At 53.1% G+C, this 20,701-nt stretch overlaps 5 protein-coding genes across 5 annotated transcripts; 3 read left to right on the top strand and 2 right to left on the bottom strand.

The window, feature by feature from the left end:
* Positions 1-450: 450 nt before the first annotated feature.
* On the bottom strand, positions 451-6,255 carry NCS57_00640200 (DMAP1-binding domain-containing protein; the record flags this gene model as incomplete). The annotated part of the gene is made up of 4 exons (XM_053056291.1): positions 451-1,285; positions 1,335-5,957; positions 6,019-6,041; positions 6,196-6,255. 4 exons carry the CDS (start codon positions 6,253-6,255, stop codon positions 451-453), a joined length of 5,541 nt encoding a protein of 1,846 aa, XP_052915246.1.
* Positions 6,256-8,072: 1,817 nt separating this feature from the next.
* On the top strand, positions 8,073-10,424 carry NCS57_00640100 (uncharacterized protein; the record flags this gene model as incomplete). The annotated part of the gene is made up of 1 exon (XM_053056290.1): positions 8,073-10,424. The coding sequence occupies one exon, from the start codon at positions 8,073-8,075 to the stop codon at positions 10,422-10,424; it is 2,352 nt and encodes a 783-aa protein (XP_052915245.1).
* Positions 10,425-12,793: 2,369 nt separating this feature from the next.
* Positions 12,794-14,592, top strand: NCS57_00640000 (uncharacterized protein; the record flags this gene model as incomplete). Its single annotated transcript, XM_053056289.1, has 2 exons — positions 12,794-12,838; positions 13,141-14,592. 2 exons carry the CDS (start codon positions 12,794-12,796, stop codon positions 14,590-14,592), a joined length of 1,497 nt encoding a protein of 498 aa, XP_052915244.1.
* Positions 14,593-14,922: 330 nt separating this feature from the next.
* On the bottom strand, positions 14,923-15,882 carry NCS57_00639900 (Flavin-Reduct domain-containing protein; the record flags this gene model as incomplete). Its single annotated transcript, XM_053056288.1, has 1 exon — positions 14,923-15,882. One exon carries the CDS (start codon positions 15,880-15,882, stop codon positions 14,923-14,925), a length of 960 nt encoding a protein of 319 aa, XP_052915243.1.
* An 841-nt stretch (positions 15,883-16,723) lies between these two features.
* On the top strand, positions 16,724-19,441 carry NCS57_00639800 (Ribonuclease Z; the record flags this gene model as incomplete). The annotated part of the gene is made up of 1 exon (XM_053056287.1): positions 16,724-19,441. The coding sequence occupies exon 1, from the start codon at positions 16,931-16,933 to the stop codon at positions 19,439-19,441; it is 2,511 nt and encodes an 836-aa protein (XP_052915242.1). The 5' UTR covers positions 16,724-16,930.
* Between the last annotated feature and the right edge of the window lie 1,260 nt (positions 19,442-20,701).

Raw genomic sequence — 20,701 nt, 5'->3', positions numbered from 1 at the left:
GCCCACGTCGATCGGTTCTTTTTTTCTCTCTCTTTTTGCCTATTTTCATTATGCCTACTGATTGTTGGTGATGTTTTTCTTGGTGTTTTGGTTGTTCGTTCAATGGCAGTCGCGGATGACTCAGCTCACTCCGAATTACAACCTTCCATGTCCTTTCCCATCCAGACCATTTCAAACAGCTCTTCCTTGCCTTATCCTTTATGCTTATTAGACGGGAAGCGTTGGTGGTAGTAACATAGTTCAAAATTCTTTTCGTCTTACACCTCAAAAAGGAGAAATAGTCTTCAAAACAATGTAACTAGACATGTAGCAGCCGTGTCCCATCACCACATCCAACACGTCTCAAAGCTATCAAAGTACAGATGGATCCGGCATGTACACGTCTAGATGTTCCCAGCCCCAACTCCGCCATCGTGGCATGCCCCTACCGTCGTTCCATAGCCGTTATATTCATCGGGGGTTCATGCCGCCCGCAAGGTTCATGTGCATGATGGCGTCCGCGGTCCAGTCCGCCTCGTCGTTAGAGTCCCTGTTTGATTGTCCCCAAAAGTTGACGTCTTCTCGCCCATCTACACCTGGTAGTCGGATCTGGGGTGGCGCTTGACCTACCCCAGGTGGCACTTCAGGCTTTGTTCCTGGCGCTGGTAGAGGACCTTGCTCAGGTTCAGTGGCACCGTAGTGTGAGAAATCAGGCGGGTCAAAGGCTTGTTCTGCCTGGGGAGAAAGGCTGAGCTGAGCTGGGGGTTGAGACACCGGGGCTTGTGGTACCACCTCAGGGTATACGTGCGAGTCCTTGTAGGTCGTTGGTGTCCCGTGGTCATCTGATGTCTCTGTGATGTTGCTGTGTGAAGGAACATATGACTGACGAGGAGGTGGGTGCTCGAATTCCTCCTGTTCGGGGATCTGCGGAGCCTGCTCGGCATTCCTCAGACTGGAAGAGCCAGGGGCAGGATTTCCTCCGCTTCGGACGCTGACCATGGAGACTCTGGCCTGGTCCATCCCGTCAACAACACCTCCAGCTTCAGGCGCGTCCATATCACGGATGGAGAATTGAGCCAGGGTGCGAAGCTTTCGACTGACCCAGCCGCCCAAGATCTTGCCTCGCTGCTTCTCTCCGAGACGCGACTTGGGAAAATCTCCCTTGTTGACGAAAGCTACGATATCGACAATGATCTGGTGTTCATTGAGGATAGCGTTGACAATGACTGGGACGAGAGATGCCAAATAGGGCTTGCGGCTGACCTCGACGAGCACCACAATCAAGCCACCAGCTTGGAAGACAGCACTATAGCTTTATTAGTACAATCAATTCTTTATGAGTGAGTCGGACTTACCAGCCGTTGGTCACGATGTTTCTGTGACACCGCTCTACAGAGTTCTCGATATCCATAGGGAAGTGGCTCAATCCGTTGATCTCGAATGTCTCTCCAATGTTTCCGAGAACAAACAACACCTGCATTTCCACGAGGGCTCCGTTGGGGCCAATCGGTCGACTGACATTGTGAAGGAAACCCAAATCTCCTGTTCGAATGTACTGGATGCTCGGATCTCCATCAACGGCTCGTCCGTCAAACCGCTCGGCATCAAAGGCATCCTTGGAACCATAGAATGACTTGACGCAAGCCTCAGAGTCGACCCAGATCTCGCCATACTCGCCGTCAAGACAGTGCAGTCGGCTCTCAGGGTTGATGATGGCAATCTGGGTCGAGACGGGAACCATTCCACTATCTTGAACCAACAAGGCCCTGGGGTCCGCCTCTGGGTCAACAGGGATAACCAGACCACGTCGCAGGGCCTGCGTGTCGAGCCAGAGCTCGATCGGTTCGATACACATGTAAGATCTTGATGCAATCATGGGGTTGAGGACATGCGAGTAAACAGTGTTGATGGCGGTTGGGTCCAATCCAGCCCCAGAAAAGTGATGGTTGACCTTCTGGAATACATCAACTCTTGGTCTACCCTCAGATGTGATCATCATGTTCTTGAGCTCATGCAGGGTGAATCCCTTGGCATGCATAGAGTTCATAGCGTGGTCAAGCATCTGCGGTGTCGCGTACGTATCCTTGATCTTGTACCTTGACAGGGTAACAAAGAGGGACATGGGATTGGTAGCGAACTCGATAGGCGACAGGAGGTAGGTTGGTGTGCCAATATAGATGCCCATGAGACATGTGTGGATGAAACCCAGTCCAGTTGTACTTCGGACACATCCAAGGACTGGCCTCGTGCTTGTCATTTGGCAGGTTTCCTTCTGAACCTTGCACATGCCCATGATGGTATCGTGTCCAAGTTGAACCGCGATGCGTCGTTGGTCTGGAGTCCAGTAGGTCCACACAATAACTGGATATCCAGGTCGAATCCAGGCAGGGTCTATTGTGAGTCTCAACTCTCTCAAGCCATTGCTCTGCTTTGGCGGCTTAGTAGTGTTGAAGACACTGGGCATCGAGATCTTCAGAACCTGGGCAGATTGTTTGATATGGCTTGCCACAGGCTTCATCTTGATCAGGTGGTCCACCTCTGCATTTACAAGCACAGCCTTGACTTTGTAGTCGGCCACGATGTGCAGGAAAGCAGGGATGTCTTCGTTGAGTCGGCCTTCATCGAGAGGCGCGATGGGGATGACGATTGCGCCCAGACATATGCAGGCGTGAACGGCAAAGACGAATTCCTCCGAGTGCGTGTACATGAGAATCATGTGGTCGCCTGGCCGCACCTTGACCTTGTTCTTCAGGTACATGGCGACGGATGCCACCTTGGTGTCAAACTTCTTCCATGTCACGCCCTTTCCTTCGCGACCCCTGCCGTCGATTGTGCAGTACGCGAGTTCTTCTGGTTGACGGGCGACGCGCCATTGAATGAGGTCAGAGATGCATGAGAAGTTGTTCAGGGGGGTTGATGTCCGGTCATCCATGACAACCTCTCGTCGATCAACACCCGAGTATTGCTTATCAGCTGGCAACAAGAACTCGGCACGCGAATCCGATGCCAGGGGCGACCAGATACCTCCCATGGGATCTACACCAATGGGCAGATTGAGTACAGCATGCTCCACGCCAAACTTGACGTGCACGCATGGAAGGTTGCCGAGATCGAACTCTCGGCGACAGAGCATGTTACCGATTTCTCGCCGTCCATTCTTGACAACTCTGGGCAACGTGTTTGGCGCTGTGATCATAACGCAGTACACCCTGAGATGGTGCTCCGTCACAAGAACCTCCATACATCTCTCAGCCAGCGACTCCAGCAGCGCTGTGTCTGGCTGTCGAGGTGGCCCGCCAGATGTCAAAGGAGCCGTCGAGGCTGCCGCCGACTCAAGGACGACGACGGGAAGATGTTCATCGTTGACAAAGACGTCAAAGGCTGAACAGTCGTAAATCTTGGGAACATTCTTGACGATGCTCACGACAATGTGCTGAACAAAGAAATACCGGTACTCGGCTATTTCGTGCCCATGCTCAACCCACTCGACCTTTTGCCGAATGCGGTCCTCGTACAAGCCCAGGACAAAGATTTTCCCTTCGATGACGGTGCCCAGCAAGCCGGTTCTGAGAAACTCGGGCTCGACAGGTTGGGGTGTGGGATCGCCGGGATCGAATCTGTAGGGGCGAGCATGGAAAATCAGCTCCGTGTTCTTGGGCTGCGCCCAGAAGCCGCCAGACAAAGAGGGCGAATCAACCCAAATCTCGCCCACAGAGTGGGGAGACGCCAGCAGTCCCGACTCTGGATCAACCACAGAGAGCGTGGCATCCGGAATGGGGTATCCAAAAGCGCCAACCCGCACCAATCCTGGGTCGTCACCTGCTCTCTTGCGAGCTTCATCACCAATGGCCACAACCACAACTTCGTTGGTCTTGAGCGCCTCACGGTCCAACAGAACCTCGCCGAGCTCATTCTTGGCCCCCTCTTCTGTAGTCGTAGTACCACCACCACCCAGGAGACTTCCAAAGCCGTTTGAGGGTGCAGGCTTTTCTGACTCTTCCTTCTCTCCGCCCTCTTCTGAGTCTGTATCAGACCCAAGATCGAGCTTCAAGGGGCACCCCATGCGCTCTTCTCCTCCGAGCCAGTCACGAACACTAACTACCATGCCGCCGTGTTCCGGCAGACAAAGCATCGGTGCCACAACCTCACGAGCCCGAGGGTTCCTCAGTGGTCTCAGCCAGCGATCTGCCAGCACTTCGTGGAACCCACTGTCCACCGTCAATGTATCAATCAAGCAGAGCTTGATCATTTGAAAGTTGGGCTCCATTCCCTTTTTGAAGTTTCGAGTCACCATGGGCTGCTCTTGGTAGTTGTAAGCAGCTCGTTTCAGACCCGGATAGTCTGCAATCATGATGGTCGACTTGTATTTAGTAAGGAGGTGGGCGTAAAGGCCAGGGACGTCAACGGCCTTGTTGTCAAACCAAACAGTGGTGTGGCCACCGTACACGGTAAGCAAAACGCTGAGAATCATGCCAATTCCTTGACGAGGATCCAGATAGGAGACCAGAATCTCACTACTGGCACCGCCACCAATCAGCCGGCCGTTCTTGTCTCTCAATGACGGGTTGAAGGTATCTCCAGGTCCATTGCTGGGAATGGTAGAAATGATGGCACTCAAACAGGCCATCTGATGCATGATTGTTCGGTGGCTCAGGACGACACCTCTAAGATCTCCTGTAGGCGCTCGCGAAAACTCGATATAGGCCAGGTCTGGCACAACCAAAGGAGGGATATCATCCTTCTTCTTGGGGTGATAACTGCCAAAATCATTCGTCTTCCACCATTCGACACCCTTTGGCCAGGTCAACTTTTGCGTGGTAATGTCTCGCTGGAAGGTCTTGAGGTTGTTGTCGGTAGTCAGGGCAAGATGCGCTTGTGTCGAGGTAAGGATGGTGTTCAAACGTTGGTAGTCCTCCAAATCATTGATGGGGACAGCCACCACACCCGCGATAAAGCATCCCAAGAGCGCAATCGCAAAATCAATGACTTCTGAATCTCGGTACACCAGAGCAACTCGGTCACCACGGTATAGTGAGCTCTTGTCTCGGATGACTTGAGCCACCTTCTCGGCTCTGGCCGCCAATTTGTCCCACGTAATCGAAGCAATCTCCTTGCCTTTGCTGTCCAACACCCAGTACGCTGGCTTTTTGGCTATTGTCCGGCCCCTGTGCCTCAGGACAGCGGCGATGTTGTCAAACTTGGACATGGGCGTGGATTCATCGTGGGGGTCTTGAATCGCGAACGGCACTTCTCGCGGTTCTAAAGGCAGCTGGTACTCGAGGACTTCCGGGGGTGGTAGATCGTTCGCTGTCAGCATCGGAGGGGCCATCGCGGCAGTGGGAGAGAAAGCATCGCTCGAAGAATATCGTTGTTGAGGTCCCCCATACTCGACCGTTTGACCCTGTTCATAGTGCTGCTGCCCTGCAAAGTCTGAAAAGTAGCCTTGAGAGTCAAGTAGTGTCGTCGTTCTGCCATCATAAGGCTGCTGTTGCTGTTGCTGTTGGTACTGCTGCTGCCGTTGCTGGAATTGCTGCTGCTGCGGATCGACATATGTGCCTTGCTGCTCGGGTCTGAAAGCATAGTCGCCCGACATCATGGTCCCGCTTCGGGTTTGGGGTTCGGTATGCGAGGGGGAGAAGAAGAGAGAGTCGCGATGAGCGCCGGTCGGGCCTCCAGCCATCGAGCCCCCTGGTCGCAGGAGAGAGGCGGGAGGCGGCTCGGGGGGGTTCGAAGCGCGTGAAGGCGGTCCATAGGCTGATGACGGTCGGTACATGGGAGAATCTGGACTGTCGGGGATGGGGCCGCTGCCGCTGCCGAGGGCGGCGAAAGCAGCAGCTCGGTGGCCATCGCTCGAGGGATGCGCTGAATCGTCAGGGGAGTGTATGCGGAGGCCAGGTTGAGAGTCGCTCAAAGCAGCGACTTGAGGTGGAGGAGAGCCAAGGAACTTGGAGAATAGTTGGGTTCGTCGCTTCTGGTAGCTAAGGATATGGTTAGCGGTCACTGCACACGCGATCGCGGGGTGCATATGGAGGAGCTTACCCCTTCTGTGTAATATCTCCCTCCTATCAAGTAAAGTCAGTCAGGTTCTATCAAGAAGTATCTCAAGCAAGCGATGTGAACATCTCCTACTCTAGCCACGTCTCATGAGGTAGAGGAGCGCATGAGGTAGAGGGGATCATGGTGGTGGATACGGAAGTGCCGGGGGCGCCAACGAACCTCGAGCTCGCGGTCCAGCTCCTCAAGCTTCTCTTGGAGCTCTGGATTGAGTTCGGCCATGGTGGGAGGTTGGCGATGCAGCCTCTGGAAGTTGAGGTTTGTGGATTAGGGACAACCACGGCTCACAAGCTGGAGGAGCCAGCAAAAGGTCTCGTGACGTAAGGTATGGCAACCAAGTCTTTGAGGTTAGGCCAGGCCGGGCGGGAGGTGGGCGACAATTCGCTTGCTTTTCAGGTTCTGGTTTGGTTCTGGCGGCAGGAGCGCCCAGCAGGGCCAACACGCCCGCCGTTGGATCAAGGCGGGGAGCCCCTGCCTTGGTTGGGCTCGGCTGGATTAGCCGCCGCCCTTCGTACCTGCGAAGGCTCCATTGGGTGACAGGTCACTGAACAGAGAAGGAGCGAACGACATCCGACGGCACCTTCCTGAGACCGCCCAGCAACTCAAACTCCCTTGTAGTGCCCCTCCATCCTCCACTAGCTCCACTAAAAGTTCCTGAGAGGTTGCAAGGTGCTGACCCCTTGAGGCCTCTAAGGAGCTCGCCCACTCTTGGCTTCATTCGAGCCAACGTCTACAGGTCTATTGCTGTTCGAAATACGGCCTCATGAGAAGGATACGGATTATCTGGATTGTTTCCAAGAATATCCTCCCTCGAAACTCGTGTTTGCAGGGATATTGCGGCACGGAACCCATCACACGATTTTGGACAAGTCATCGGCGAGCTCTCCATTAGCCATCAACCCAATTGGGAAATCGTTTTGTAGAGCTCTTTGCCACTGAAGACAAACAAGGCAATGGAGCAATTTATCGGTCTCAGATCATCCCTTCTACAGGTTTCGAAGCTTTAATGAGATCCAACACCACGAGGGATATCGACAGTTAGCAAAAGCCCTCTACTTGTTCCCAGCCTCCGTGTTCAATCGGTGGGCTCGGAATATTGAAGCTCCTCTTCCGGCTCATGGCCCCACTCGTACCTGAATTTTGTTCAAGCCTCACGACTGAATATTCAACTCTTCTCTTCATGCACTTCCAATGCAGCCTCCTTCAATGGGCCATTAATTATGGCCTTGAAAATCTGCATTCTCTGGTCCAATTCCTTCGTTCTCTGACGAGATGATGAATTTTCATCCGCCACTTAGACAAGCGTAACTGGGCTTTGAGCATGCAGAATCTTCGCATCTACTTTCTCAAACTTGACACTTCAACTCACCATGACAGGCCCACAGCGACCATGCCAGATCCATCTCGGATCTGGCTCATGAAACTGCTATTATATGGTAAGCCTTGACTTTTACACCTTCACTGCCCTTCCCTCCCTGCTTTTATGATGAGACACGCATAACACAGACCTGTTCGGAACTTTCTGTCGAAAAACGTGCACAGCTCTCCTGATCGAAGCGCTTTCTTCCCAATTTCTTTGGCATCGTGCTGGCTTTCATCTTTCTTGGTGCTAACAAGCCACAGGTTTTAATCTGCTTCCGAAAATAAGAACATGGTGCAATGACCTGGACTACCCACCCGCACTTGGGTGTTCCAGTCTACGAAGACAAAGAGGTGCCACACCTTCTTCCGAGATTCAGCCCTTGTTCAGTATATCCTGAACATGGTCTGCGTTTCTTTGCTTCGTGTTTTAAGGGATTCTTGGAAACAAAGGTTCAAAGGAAGACAATGTTCATAGATCTGGACTCATGTTCTCGTGTTGTCCTCGGCCTCAGTATTAATATTCACGGTTCATCCTTGATCAATGTCCATTTCGTTCATTATACCCACTATATATCCATTCAACTACGATTGTCAGACCTTTGACAGGTTTTCCGCGCCGCAATCGTTCAACTCAAGATTTCAACAACAGCATTGTGATCACGAGCCTCGAAGATAACATGGATCCTCTACACAACCCAGGTCCCTATATGGACGGTACCATGGCTGCGGCCCAATCAGAATATCTGGCTAACGTCAACGTTGACGATTTACAACTAGACACCATAGATTTTGACCCTCTACCTACGTTAAACAGACCCGTCACCGACGATGGACTTCAGGGGGTGCCAGGCAATGCGCCTCTTCCACAACAGCCTCCAGCTCCTGGCTTCCTGCAGGCACCTCAGGGTGTTGGCGACAGGATTGACGTTGGCATGGGACCTGGGGGTGTCGCAGGATTCGGTCCTGGAGGCCTCAACTATGGTCTCAACAACTTCAATAATCCCATCAACCCCCAAGTTCTTCAGATCAACCCCAATATTCAGCCAAGACCCTACCAACCCAACAACATCTACCCCGATTTCGGACTAGCAGGGCGTAATGGGCCGTCGTATACTCCTATGAACGCCTGGATTGAAACCACCAACTATGAAGGACAACTGCAGCTTACCCCTACTCAAGTCCACTTATCCGTCGATGATATGCAAAAAGCATACCGCAATGCACCTACTCAGCCTATTCGCGGTTACTGGAAAGGAGAAGATGGAGGACGTTTCGGAACACAACAACCTTTCCTCGGCGGATTCGCCCCGTTCCTTAATCAGCCTATGAATCAGCAACCGGCTCAAGGTCAGGAGACAGGATATATCAAGCGCAAGAGGAGAGATTCCTCCGATCTACAAGGCCGAGAAGACGAGACTGCCCCTTTTCGCTGGGCTGGTGGAAAGGTTCAGAACAACAGGACGCTCAAGCTAAAGGGGGACATTACTTGCGACCCAAGCTTTGTCTACACAGATCCCCTACCCCTCGTGGAAAACTGGAAGAAGAGAGACGGCGGTGGTCCCCATTTCGAATACACGCCCTTGGGCCAATGGGTTGATCACCTGGAACTCAGCGCCGCAGAGTTGCGTCACTACCTGGAACACTGCCCTCGGGACGTCAACATCTTTGTCCAGCAGCCTCCCGCTCAGGCCAACTCTCGGCAGCAGGAGTGTGACCGAAGGTGTCGATACGCCCAGTGTCCCGTGGACTCCAAGATCATTCGGCCTGGCTTTCTCCGCGTCGTCTTTGACGAGTACCATGAACGCACGTCTGATGGGCGGAAGGACCCCTTCAAGGTTGCGGGCTGCATGCACATGTGGTGCTTTGAGCAGTGCGTAGACCCTTACGAGTTCTGGCGCAAGAGAAAGCTATACCCAGACGATCGACACCTTCCCAAAGAGCAAAAGAACCTTATGGCGATCAACCGCGATACCGACAGGGCCATTGTCAACCGAGCCTTTCTTCCATGGATGTCGATCCAGGGCAACCTTCCAGGCCTCCCTGAGATCCCCCGTGATCATCAAGACTCGCTCACTTACACCCTGGTCAAGCATCATCTGGATAACCAAGTCACCGCCCGCCAAACTTGTCGGGACAAGCGCAACAGAGCCAGAGCCGAGGAGGATAGGAACACCCTCGACGTCCACATGGGTGACCTGAGCGTCTACGCCCGAAGGTGCAGAGAGATCAGGGCGAGAAAACGCGCCGGCGCGAAACGCCGCAAGTCTGGGAGCCCTTACGAGAAGGGCCTCACATGGGTCACTCCGAAAGATCTTCCCCAAGACTCCGAGCTTGTGGAACATGTGCAGGAAGATGTGTTCAAGGGGTCGCTCCATAGCCCGTTGCAGTCACCAATCAAGACGCCGACACCAGTTGCCCCAAACTTTGAGCAATACGTCCAGCCGGGCGAGGAGGACCTGAGCTTGATGCAGCTGGATAGGTATGCGATGCAGCAGGGGGAGCAAGACCTCATGCCGCTGGATCCAAACTTGATGCAACTGACACAGCAGACAGGCGAGTCAGTCTTTATTCCGCCAGAGCAATCGAGAGAGCCGGATGTGTACGACTATATGCAAATGGTCTCGTCTGGGGATTTGAACTTTAAGGGACTGTCGCCGTTAGAGAAGTCAAACTTGATGCCGCAGACAAAGCCTGAGGAGTCAACCCCTATGGGAATGCCACCACCGCGAGTGCCAACCCCGATGCAGCTGGATTCATTTTCACTCGCCCTCCCTGATGTAGACCAACCTCAACCTGGGTCTGAGTCATTGGCACTCCCCAAGCCAGAGCCCCCGAGCCCAGAGGTCAACACCGTGTCACGGAAACGACGAGCCAGCGATCTCGAGGATGACGAAGACAGCCTTTTCGGCAGCAACCCGCGGCGCAAGCGACAGAGGGGCTCAGTAGCGTCCAAGAGCAGCGAGCGTCAAGGTCAGGGCGCACCTCTGAGGAGGAGTCCAAGACAAGGCCCTAGGCGTTCGGCTGCCTAGAGAGCTGCAAAGTTGGCAGTGACGACGGGTTTTCCTATCAAGTGATGGGTATCATCAGAAAGTGGGGAATGACTCGAAGGCTTCTCTCCTGCAGGCAGGAGAAGCCGTTCGACAAAGACGCTTTGATCATGAGTTATGAAGGGGAGGGGTCCTGCATAGGCAACGGGCAACGGCATGGCGTACATGGCGTCTCTTGGCTAGCCAAAGTCTTTCCTCTTTGTTTCCTCTTTCGATACCCTCCTCCAAGATGGAGGTTTCTGTTTCTGTTGGTTAGTTTCTTTGTTAATAGGACATGGATAGACGCATACATAGATGCATTAGACTTGGCTCAGCACGGAGTTTGGAGCCCTGACGGAGGCATACCTTCCTCTTTAGTCATAGATAATCAAGGTCAGTCCTAGTTGAAGAGTGGACTCTCGATAAGCAATGCAATAGGTGACGTTGTGTGAAGACTTGACAAAGCAACCGAGTTGACCAAGTTGCTGACCCTGTTACTGACCCTTGGGTGTCAGAGGGCGAATTCAGGGTCAAAGGAATTCTACCTCTATCTTTGTTTTAACGTGAACAAATAAACTTACAAATAGAATCCTTTGGTAAAGTCGTAATCTAACAACTCTTTGTGTCTGAAAATAATCTGGTGACTGTGACACAGACATGGTAGCTAGGACTCAAGCCACTCGGGCCGTGCCAACTAAGGGTAAGGACACAGATCTCGGATTCTTCCGAGGGATTTTCCACTTGGACTCCTCTTTCACCTCATGTGCTCTTACGGAATCGATCGATACGTTGCCAAAGACGGGACGAGAGAGGATCCCGGCAGGGTGATGGATAGCACAGGACGGACGTGCAACCAGACGGACTGCAGCCTGTGGGCCCAAGCTCTGGGAAAGCAGAAGCTCAAGCCCATGCCCATGGGAAAAAGAAGTGGATCTCACACAACTCCCGAGCCCGTGATACGTATGGCTTGACAGTTGTTCGACAGGGGACCTCCTCTTGAGGAATGGGAGAAATGGCCCAAAGGGAGAAGATCTTTGGTGCATGGCACGGGAACGCCGAAGTGGGCGGAGGGGGGGGTCTCACACCCGGGGGGCGCTAGATGGGGGGAGGGCCGGGGGATGGATGAGGTCCACGCTAGGACAGCTCTGCGGCCTGGGAGCTGAGCCGGGAGCTTTGTCTTGTGGGCTTTTGGGGGAGCAGCTGCTGTTGATGACATCGTTTTCTGACGTTCTGTCTGCTTTGAGGGTTTGACTTTTTGGTGCTGGACAAGAGGGCTGAGCAAGAGCTTTGTTGGAGAGGGCGGTGGCAACCGGGGAGGCTGAGAAGAGAGCCCATCCAAGGCCCCGGTGTGAGCTGTAGCTGTAGCTTGACATCCAAAGTGCCCAGAGAAAACGCCCCTGCTGGCTGGATGCTGCATCGGCGAAGTGCGAGGGTCAAGGTAGGTCGAATAGCATAGCTTGCTTGAAGGGCTGGACCTAGTTCAAAAGAAGCTGTGTTCCCGGGGACGTTGAAGACTTTCCCGTTGCTTTTGCTTCAAGCCCATGGACTTTTGAATCATCCTTCAAACATCTTTTAGAGTTTGAGTATTCCTTCTTTCTCCAATCCTTTCATTTCTCTTGAACATCTTGTCAATCTCCCATCAATCAACCAGCTGGTGGCATCGGCACTCCCGTCTCGATATCCACATCTCGATTCCACGCCAAACGCAAAACCGACCTTTTTTACTCCCTTGGCTCTCAGGACTACCTTATCCTCGGCGCGTCGCCTGAAGCAAGTGAAGCGAGCGACTACTATAGCTTCATCCAGCATTATCCTTTTTTCCTGTACCCGCAGTGGGCTTCAGCGCTACGTATTGCCCGGCGATTATCTCTCCTATTATCGCTGAGCAGTTCCCATCCTCACGCGTCGCGTCACGGGGTTTGCAGCCATCTCGCTACTCGACAACCAACCCCCCGGAGGATCGGAGAATATTTACAAGCCGTTGTGCACGGTGTGTCCCTCCCTCCTTCAACTTGGGAAGTAAAGGCTTGAACCGTTCTCTCATTGGCGTTGCGGCGTCGGTTGCAGATCGGCCAAGGCCTGAAATTCCGGATCCGAGAAAGTGGAGGCGCCTCCAAGTGGGCGGTCCGAGTCGGGGTCTTCTACTAAGGCGGTCGGGGACTGGACTCTAACTGCAGAGCCCGTGCGGCAGGTGCTGTAGTACCTTACAGAAGGTGCTTGCTAGGGCGCTCGGGGCACTTTTAGTGGGTCGATAACCAACCCACGGGGGAACCTTACCCTTACCTTGGTTACTGTCCGCCTTGTGCTATCCAACCGTCGGGTCAACCATCTCTCAAACCGTCATCCGTCAACTCTCTTTGCTTGTGTTCGTCATGGGAGAGGATCAGATGGAACCTGCCCTGCAGGTGATTGTGCTGGTACGTATTTTTATTGGTGTCTGTTCGCGCTCTGTTCCTCATGCCGTCGTTGTTGTTTTGACCCATGATATCATGGGTCTCGTCGCTTGCAGTATACAAAGACGTTGCCGCGATGCGATGGAGGCCAGATGCAGGCAGACGAATGGAGGAATCACATGTGATTCAACGGGCCTTCACTCCTGGTCTCTCATCCTTTTTGGCTCTGCTCTATGCATGTTTCAAGCATTGCTTACGGACCAATTCACCTTCATCTCAGCCTCACAACATGAGCTATGACAACATTTACTAACCTCAGATCATAGGGTTCCGGAGGCGGACCTCTCGAGTCCAATGTCACTTCATTCTTGGTCCGCTCCGTCGCTCAAAACTGGCATCGCGGTTCTGTCGTCGCCGTCGATGCCGGTGTTCATCTCTCATCGATATGCAACCTCATTGAGGCTGCGACGCCCTCACCAGCCCCCTCTGCCCCCTTCACACTCACCTCAGGCCCTTTCTCCGGCATCGAGCTTCCTCATACATCCATCCTAGCCAATGCCGCTCACATAACTCAGTCGCTTGTCGATACGTACCTCATTACTCACCCTCATCTCGATCACATCGCTGGCTTCGTCATCAACACGGCCGGCTTACCAGGCACCCGACCCAAGAAGCTAGCCGGTCTGCCCAGCACCATCCAGGCCTTCAAGACGCACATCTTTAACCATGTCATCTGGCCTAATCTCAGTGATGAGAACAATGGCGCTGGAATGGTTACTTTTATGAGATTGGTCGAGGGAGGAAGCCCTGCTCTTGGTGATGGCGAAGGCAGGGGTTATGTCGAGGTCGCCGACGGGCTTCAAGTCAAAATCTGGAGTGTGAGCCACGGCCACTGCATCGAGAAGCACAACCACAGGGGCTCAGCTTCGAGTTCCTCGACGCGATTCGGCAGCCATGATGCTTCCATGTCCATACCCCCACGACGCGACCTCTACAGCCTCCCAGTACCTCCCCAGCGAACCTCGAGTCTGCTCAGCCAAGCCACATTCGGCCCCGGATCTCCTCAGACCGAGCAGGAGCGGATATGTGTCTACGATTCAAGCGCATACTTTATCCAAGACCAGAAAACCCACCGCGAGGTTCTAATCTTTGGTGACGTCGAACCTGACTCCCTGTCACTGAGTCCCCGAAACTTTCAGGTGTGGAACGAAGCCGCACCAAAGATCGACTCAGGCTCCCTGCGTGCCATATTTATCGAGTGCAGCTATGACGATTCGCAGTGCGATGACCGCCTATTCGGACATCTCAAGCCTGTCTACGTTATCCAGGAGCTGCGTGCGCTGGCCTCTCAAGTTGCTGAGGCTCGTAGTAACCGACTCCTCAATACCAAGAAGCGCAAGCGTGTAGGCAGTCTCAACGAGGAAGTCCCTCGCCGGAATCCTTCACTGGCCAATCTCTCACCAGAGGACCCCGTCTCGCCAAAGACCATCAAGGCTTCATCGGTCGACCTCGTGTATCCTGGTCCTGAGACACCCCCGACACCGCACCTAGCTACTCCAACAGCTGAGCTGACCCTCAGGGAACTCGAGTCGTTCACTTCTGCACCTATGAGACAACTCGAGGGGCTCAAGGTTGTCATCATACACGTCAAGGACCGGTTAAATGATGGACCCAACGTGGGCGACCAAATCCTGGAGCAGCTCCTGGAGCACGAAAAGGAGGCGCAGCTGGGTTGCGAGTTTGTCATTTCCAAGCCCGGGCAGAGCTTTTTCTTTTGATTTGTTCATTCTCCGGCGTTGCATCGTGTACAAGAATGTGTTGTTGCATGTGGTTCGGTATAGGCTTGTATGAGGTTCGGCTTGCGGTATAGGTTCGGTTTTGGCTTCATGATTTGCATGACCTGATATTTGTTCTGATATGTACGCTGCTGCCTTTTGTCTGAGGCGGTTTTGTTCCTGAGATATCCTTTGAGTTCGTTCCAGGAGAGGAACTGGAGGTTTGATACTGAATCGAGAGCTGTGTTGCACACTGAAATGGTTCCATGAGATGGGTCGCGAATCCGTCTAGCTCTATTCTATCAGTCATCAGCCATATATAAAAACTCTAGTCTATTGCGAATTTTGCTTCTTGAGCTTCTCAGCACCCTCTAACCCACCGACATCCTTCTCGAAGTCGACTCTAGGAATCTCCATGACCTCGGTGGTCCTTCCATACGTGATGCCTCCCAGACGGCTGATCGGCCTCAGCACCTGGGGATCGACGAGGTTCTTCTCCTCGTTAATGGCATCCTCCCTAACCCAGAACCTCGTTCCTTCAAAGATGGCGATGGTACCAGACTTGTTGCCCGGACGGGCGCGGCTGTCATATTCCTTGAGAGTGTCAAGCTTGGCCTCGATACTGACGACAGCCTCGCCAACACGAGCGCACTTGACTGTCTCGCAATCGTACACAGGGGTGAGGCCAGAAATGTCCCACTCAGATACGCCATAGGGGGCGTTTGCGCTGGCCGAGTTGGCAGCCTCGACAAAGGGCTCCGAGATGATGTTGATGACACACTCGCCCGACTCGGACACGTTGCGCAGCGTATCCTTGGCGTTTCCCAGGCCGGAAGCGATGCCCACGACGAACAGCGGGGGATCGTGGTTGACCATGTTGAAGTAGCTAAAGGGAGCCAGGTTGGTAGAAGACCCGTCGGCAGAGCGCGTGCTCACAAACGCAATAGGTCGTGGAGTAATGGCAGAGATGAGAAACTTGTAGTTGAAGCCAGGGTTGCGTCCCTCTTCGTGAGGATCTATCGCGACGTGCTTCTTCCCCGCGTCGCCCTCATGAAGCTTGTTTGCGCCATCGCCAAATTTCCAATCCGGGTTGACAGTCTTTGTGTAGCGAAACTTTGACTCGACATTCCACTCTGGACGAGAAGCCTCGACGCCCTTGAAATCCGGGTGAGGATTGCGCTTGACCTGGTCCGCCATTGTGAAAAGTGGTGATGTGTTGAAGCAGCGGGTGGTGGTGAGGGGTATTTGGCGGGGTGAAAGGTTAAGGGGACGCCGACGGGCTATGGAGAACATTGAGACGTGCGTTTAATCCTACCTAGCTAGGTACGGTATCAGGATTGGTGGTGGAGAAGAGAGGGTCGACGATTCGTGATTGATGGCGGCATCGATTCGTTGGTAATACCTGATAAAGCAAGTCTCGGCAGTTAGACATGGCTATTAATCGGGTAGTTGTATCCGATGTCGCAGACGCTCATGATAAGTTAGTTGGTTAGCAGGTAAGAATATTCATGGCTAGATATTAATCAATTCACTAAGCTTCCGCAATGCTGCGCTATGCTATGGCAATATTATACAGTAAAATGAATCTTCGTTTCCACCTGGCAGGTTGGTTGGTATATACCATTAATACCAGATTTGCACTGCATTTTTAACCCGCGCTGACTGTCGCTTGCGAAGGCTGACTCCCTCCCATGTCGCTCTTCAGTCAGCGCCATAACAATGCAGATAAACCTCCAACCCAATGAAAAAGCCTTTCAGATCGTCATAAAAGAAATCAAAACCAAGAACTTGTTGACCAGAAAGCAGAGATGCAGTACTCTTCATTTGACAACTGAGTTTGTTCAGGGTAGGTAACTTAGAGGAAGAATAACGATAGACCCCATCTCTTAGCCGCAGCACGTGTCAGGGATCAGGGTTTAGCGCATGTGACGTCGCGAGGCGCTTGTTAGCGCAGACGCGGCAAAAGACTCATTCGGCCGCGTCCTCGCAAAAAAGTTGCCCGCCTGGAACTAGAACTACTACCAAGACTTCACCGGCCATGTCAGAGCAATTGTGGCTTCGTCTTACGCCGCATTGCTAACTCTCCCCTCGCACTCTTTCCATGCAAAGATGGGGTTCTCAGCGTCTTGGGTGTCAATTTCAAGGATCTATTAACCGTCGTCTATATCTTCCCCCACCTCCATCCTCATTCTTTTACAGACAGAAATCGACAACCCCGATTCCCAAAGCCAAGTCTCGAGCCTTTCGCAAGCCACGTTTGCCTGAAACCAGGCCCCTAGCGACCTCGACAAATCCTCCATCTCCAATTCCAAAAGTTAGGCTATACTCTGCCAATATTCCAATGGCGACTTCTATCGAGATCGCAGCCGTCCCCACCTTGGACACTCCTGGCACATGCCTCTTCGTTCACAATGAGAAGCGCGCCTACGTCTTCGGCCGACCCTCCGAGGGCACTCAGCGCGCCTTCAACAGTCGGAGACTTGGCATGGGAAGCACAGAGCATGTCTTTCTCAGCGGCAGTGTGTCTTGGGACCAGGTCGGAGGTCTCTTTGGCTATATCCTCACCGTTGGCGGAACACTCGAGGCAAGCAGGGAACAGACGGCCATTCTAAACGAGGAGAGACAGAAAAAGGGAAAGAAGACGGTCAAGGCAGGAGTTTTCGAGGCCATTGGTATACACGGTGGTGAGAACTTGTGCCACAGCTTGGCCGCCTGCCGACCTGTGATTCTACGACAGCCCGTCTCTGTGGTCACATACGAGCACAGGACTGATCGTAGGGCCAAGACCATCGAAGACCTCGAACCCGACTGGCAGGACGATGCTATCCGCGTGTGGAACATTCCAGTTCAAAGAGAGCGCTCCAGCAGCCCACAGAAACGACGCCGATCGAGTTCCATTGTTGGAGATTTGAGCCCCTCCTCAGCACAGTTTAAGGAATTGGCAAAGCTCTCCGACCCCGAGTATGCTGCTACCCTTGTCGAGAAGACCATGTTCAATGGCCACCTCAAAGGCAATGGCGTCTTGGTCCCTACGCAGTTGAGCCAAGTCAAACCCACAGACACTGTCTTTGTCCGCAAAGGGGGCGATGTGAGCTTATACAAGGGCCCTAGGCCAGGCGATGGTACAGAAATCAGCAACCCCGACGAGATTGTCTGGATTTTCCCCGAGCACGAAGGCCTTATCGATCGCAAAGCGGACCTCATCAACGTCACACATCGACCGCTCCCGCCCACAATATACAGCCAAACGTCCATGTGCTATCTCGTCAAGTGTCACGACCGCCGTGGAAAGTTCAACCCGGCAAGAGCAAAAGAACTTGGTGTCGCTGTCTCCGACTTCAAGCATCTGACCCAGGGCCGGAGTGTCGCTGGAAAAGATGGCATGACTGTGACCCCTGACATGGTCTTGGGCGAGATGCAACTCGGAAACGGTTTCATCGTTGCTGACATAGAATCCCGCGACTTTCTGGATTCCTTCTTTGAGCGACCAGAGTGGTCCAACACTGAGCTGATGGCCAACGTCGTTACTCTCTACTGGATCTTGGGCCCTGGCTTGGCTAATGATGCCAGGATCCACCAGTTCATCCAAGAGCACCCTAATATGAAGCACGTCTTTTGTGCGCAGGATACATGCCCCAACATGATCGCACTGGCTGGACCTAGTGAGCTTCAGACCAAGCTACGGCGAATCGACCCTGAGAGATTCAGTCTGCTCAAATACGACAACACAATCAAGGGGGACCTACCTCCTGGACTGAAAGTCGAACATGGTCGCATTGGCAGCAAGATGTCGCTCATGCCTCGCCTTCGCTTCGATACTGGAACGGTTGCCCCTTTTCCCAACCTCGCCGAGGCAGCGCAGTCTGTCAGTGATGAGATTATGGATTTGGCACGCAAGGCGCAGGAAGAGACCTCCGACCCCGAGTTTCTAAAACGAATCGAGGAAGAAGAAAAGGACATTCCCAACCGTGATGCCGAGATCATCCCCCTCGGCACTGGTTCTTCGATCCCTGGAAAGTACCGCAACGTCTCTGCAACGCTCATTCGCGTCCCTGGTATCGGAAACTATCTTCTCGACTGCGGTGAAGGTACCCTTGGCCAGATCCGCCGGTTATTTGGAGACGAGGAAACTGGAAATATTCTGCGAGACATGAAGTGTATCGTCATCAGCCACCTCCACGCCGACCATCATCTGGGAGTCCCCAGCTTCATCAAGGCCTGGTATGAGCACACTTTGGAAGACAGCAACGCAAAGCTGGCTATCTCGTGTATATCAAGATATCGCGGCCTCCTCGAGGAAGTCTCCCAAGTTGAAGACATTGGATTCCACCGCCTGCACTTCCCTAGCTGTTCCCAGTCGGATAAGTTCAACACGGGACGCCGAGAAGTTAAGGACGACAGTTTCGGTCTTCGTTCCATCACCCGTGTCGCCGTGCCTCACTGCTGGCTGTCATTCGCTACAGAGATTGAACTCACATCTGGTCTTCGCATCGCCTACTCGGGCGACTGCCGTCCATCAGATGACTTTGCGCGGGAATGTGAAGGAGCTCACCTACTCGTCCACGAGTGTACCTTTGACGACGACATGCTATCTCATGCTAAGAAGAAGAAGCATTCGACCATGGGAGAGGCGCTCAGCGTCGCTCACAAGATGAAGGCCCGGCGGACACTGCTCACGCATTTCTCGCAGCGCTACGTTAAGTCTGACTCTCTCAAGAGGGAAGACGCGGGCGAAGCTGGCGAGGTGCTCATGGCGTTTGACCACATGCGCGTGAGGTTGGGAGATTTCAAAAAGGCTGCAGCGTTTCAACCAGCGATTGCTCAGATGCTGGCAGACGCTGGTGATAAATGAGTTACAAAAGAGGAATTGGGACTTGTACAATAGCATGAACGGACATGGGTAGAGCATGGTGGCGGATAGATTACGAGTAACGTTCTTCTTACTTTGTTATGCCATGACTATGGAATGACCACTCTTGTCTTTGACTGTTCTTTCTATGCGTGATATGGTGATTCTTAAGCTGGTCATCTCCAGTCGGGATGTATCACCTCGTGGAGAGGGAAGCGGCTTTTCCGTTTCTGCCATCCAACTCACGGTCATATATGGTATACTACGGCTCTTGTTACGGAAAGGAGAACCAAAGAGCGAATAAAACATGCAATGAATTGGAGTTTGGCAGAATCATGGCCAACCAAACATCCCCCTAACCTGCACCATGAGACTTCTGACCTGAGACTGGCCAATAGCCATGATGAAACTGCGATCCCCAATAGATGATCCTGATACAGGAAAAGATGTAGGAGAGCTCATAGGTAGAGAGTATATACAGAAGGGAGTTGATCCCGAGGATGCGGTCGTATGGTGTAGGTGAACTTTTCTTGCAGTGGCTGTTAATCTCGGCTCACTCAACGATGATTCCCTCCCTGGTGTGTCCGAAGCGTCAAACCTGCAAGGATCTCCAGGGTGATTGACTCAGATTGTCCTGTCAGTGAGTCAATCGGAGATATGCGTCATGGAAGAACAGGGTAACCAGAGGAGGTGAATGGTGGTGCCTCAGACATCTGTGTCGAACTCTTCACTGAGGAAGGTGCGAAACAGTCGCAAAGAGTGATGCCTCTCAGTGAGCGGGGCTTGAAGTAAACCTGTCTTCGTCACCATCGCCATCATCATTGCTCGTCTGCCCTTCACAGCCATCAAGTCGCCATTCCGCATCACGCTGATGTCGTCTCTTGCAACGGTAGCCGACCTGTCAGTCCAGCGAGTACATTGGGCTGCTGTCGACCACCCCCGGCCACCGGAGCCCTGACATCTGCAACCCGTCCCTGCTTCTTGCTTCTCGTCCATCGAACCACGACCCTGCCTCGCGCAAAGCTGCTGCACAAGCAATTGACGTGTCACCAAGGGACGTCCTGACCTGCTGTTGGTTACCCCTCCTTCCCCCACCCTCATATGTCCTGGGAACGTCATTCTCACCATCAAACAGATCGGCCGCGTGGCCTAATGGCTAAGGCGCTAGATTTCGGCCCTCAGACACCGAATACTCTAGAGATTCCAGGTTCGAATCCTGGCGTGGTCGAAAACGAGTCTGAATATATTTTTTTGCCTTTCTCT

Source organism: Fusarium keratoplasticum, chromosome 4 (genome assembly GCF_025433545.1).
Source record: "Fusarium keratoplasticum isolate Fu6.1 chromosome 4, whole genome shotgun sequence".
Taxonomy (NCBI): domain Eukaryota; kingdom Fungi; phylum Ascomycota; class Sordariomycetes; order Hypocreales; family Nectriaceae; genus Fusarium; species Fusarium keratoplasticum.
The sequence above is the reverse complement of the archived record's forward strand: the minus strand, read 5'-3'. Positions and strand labels throughout refer to the sequence as shown.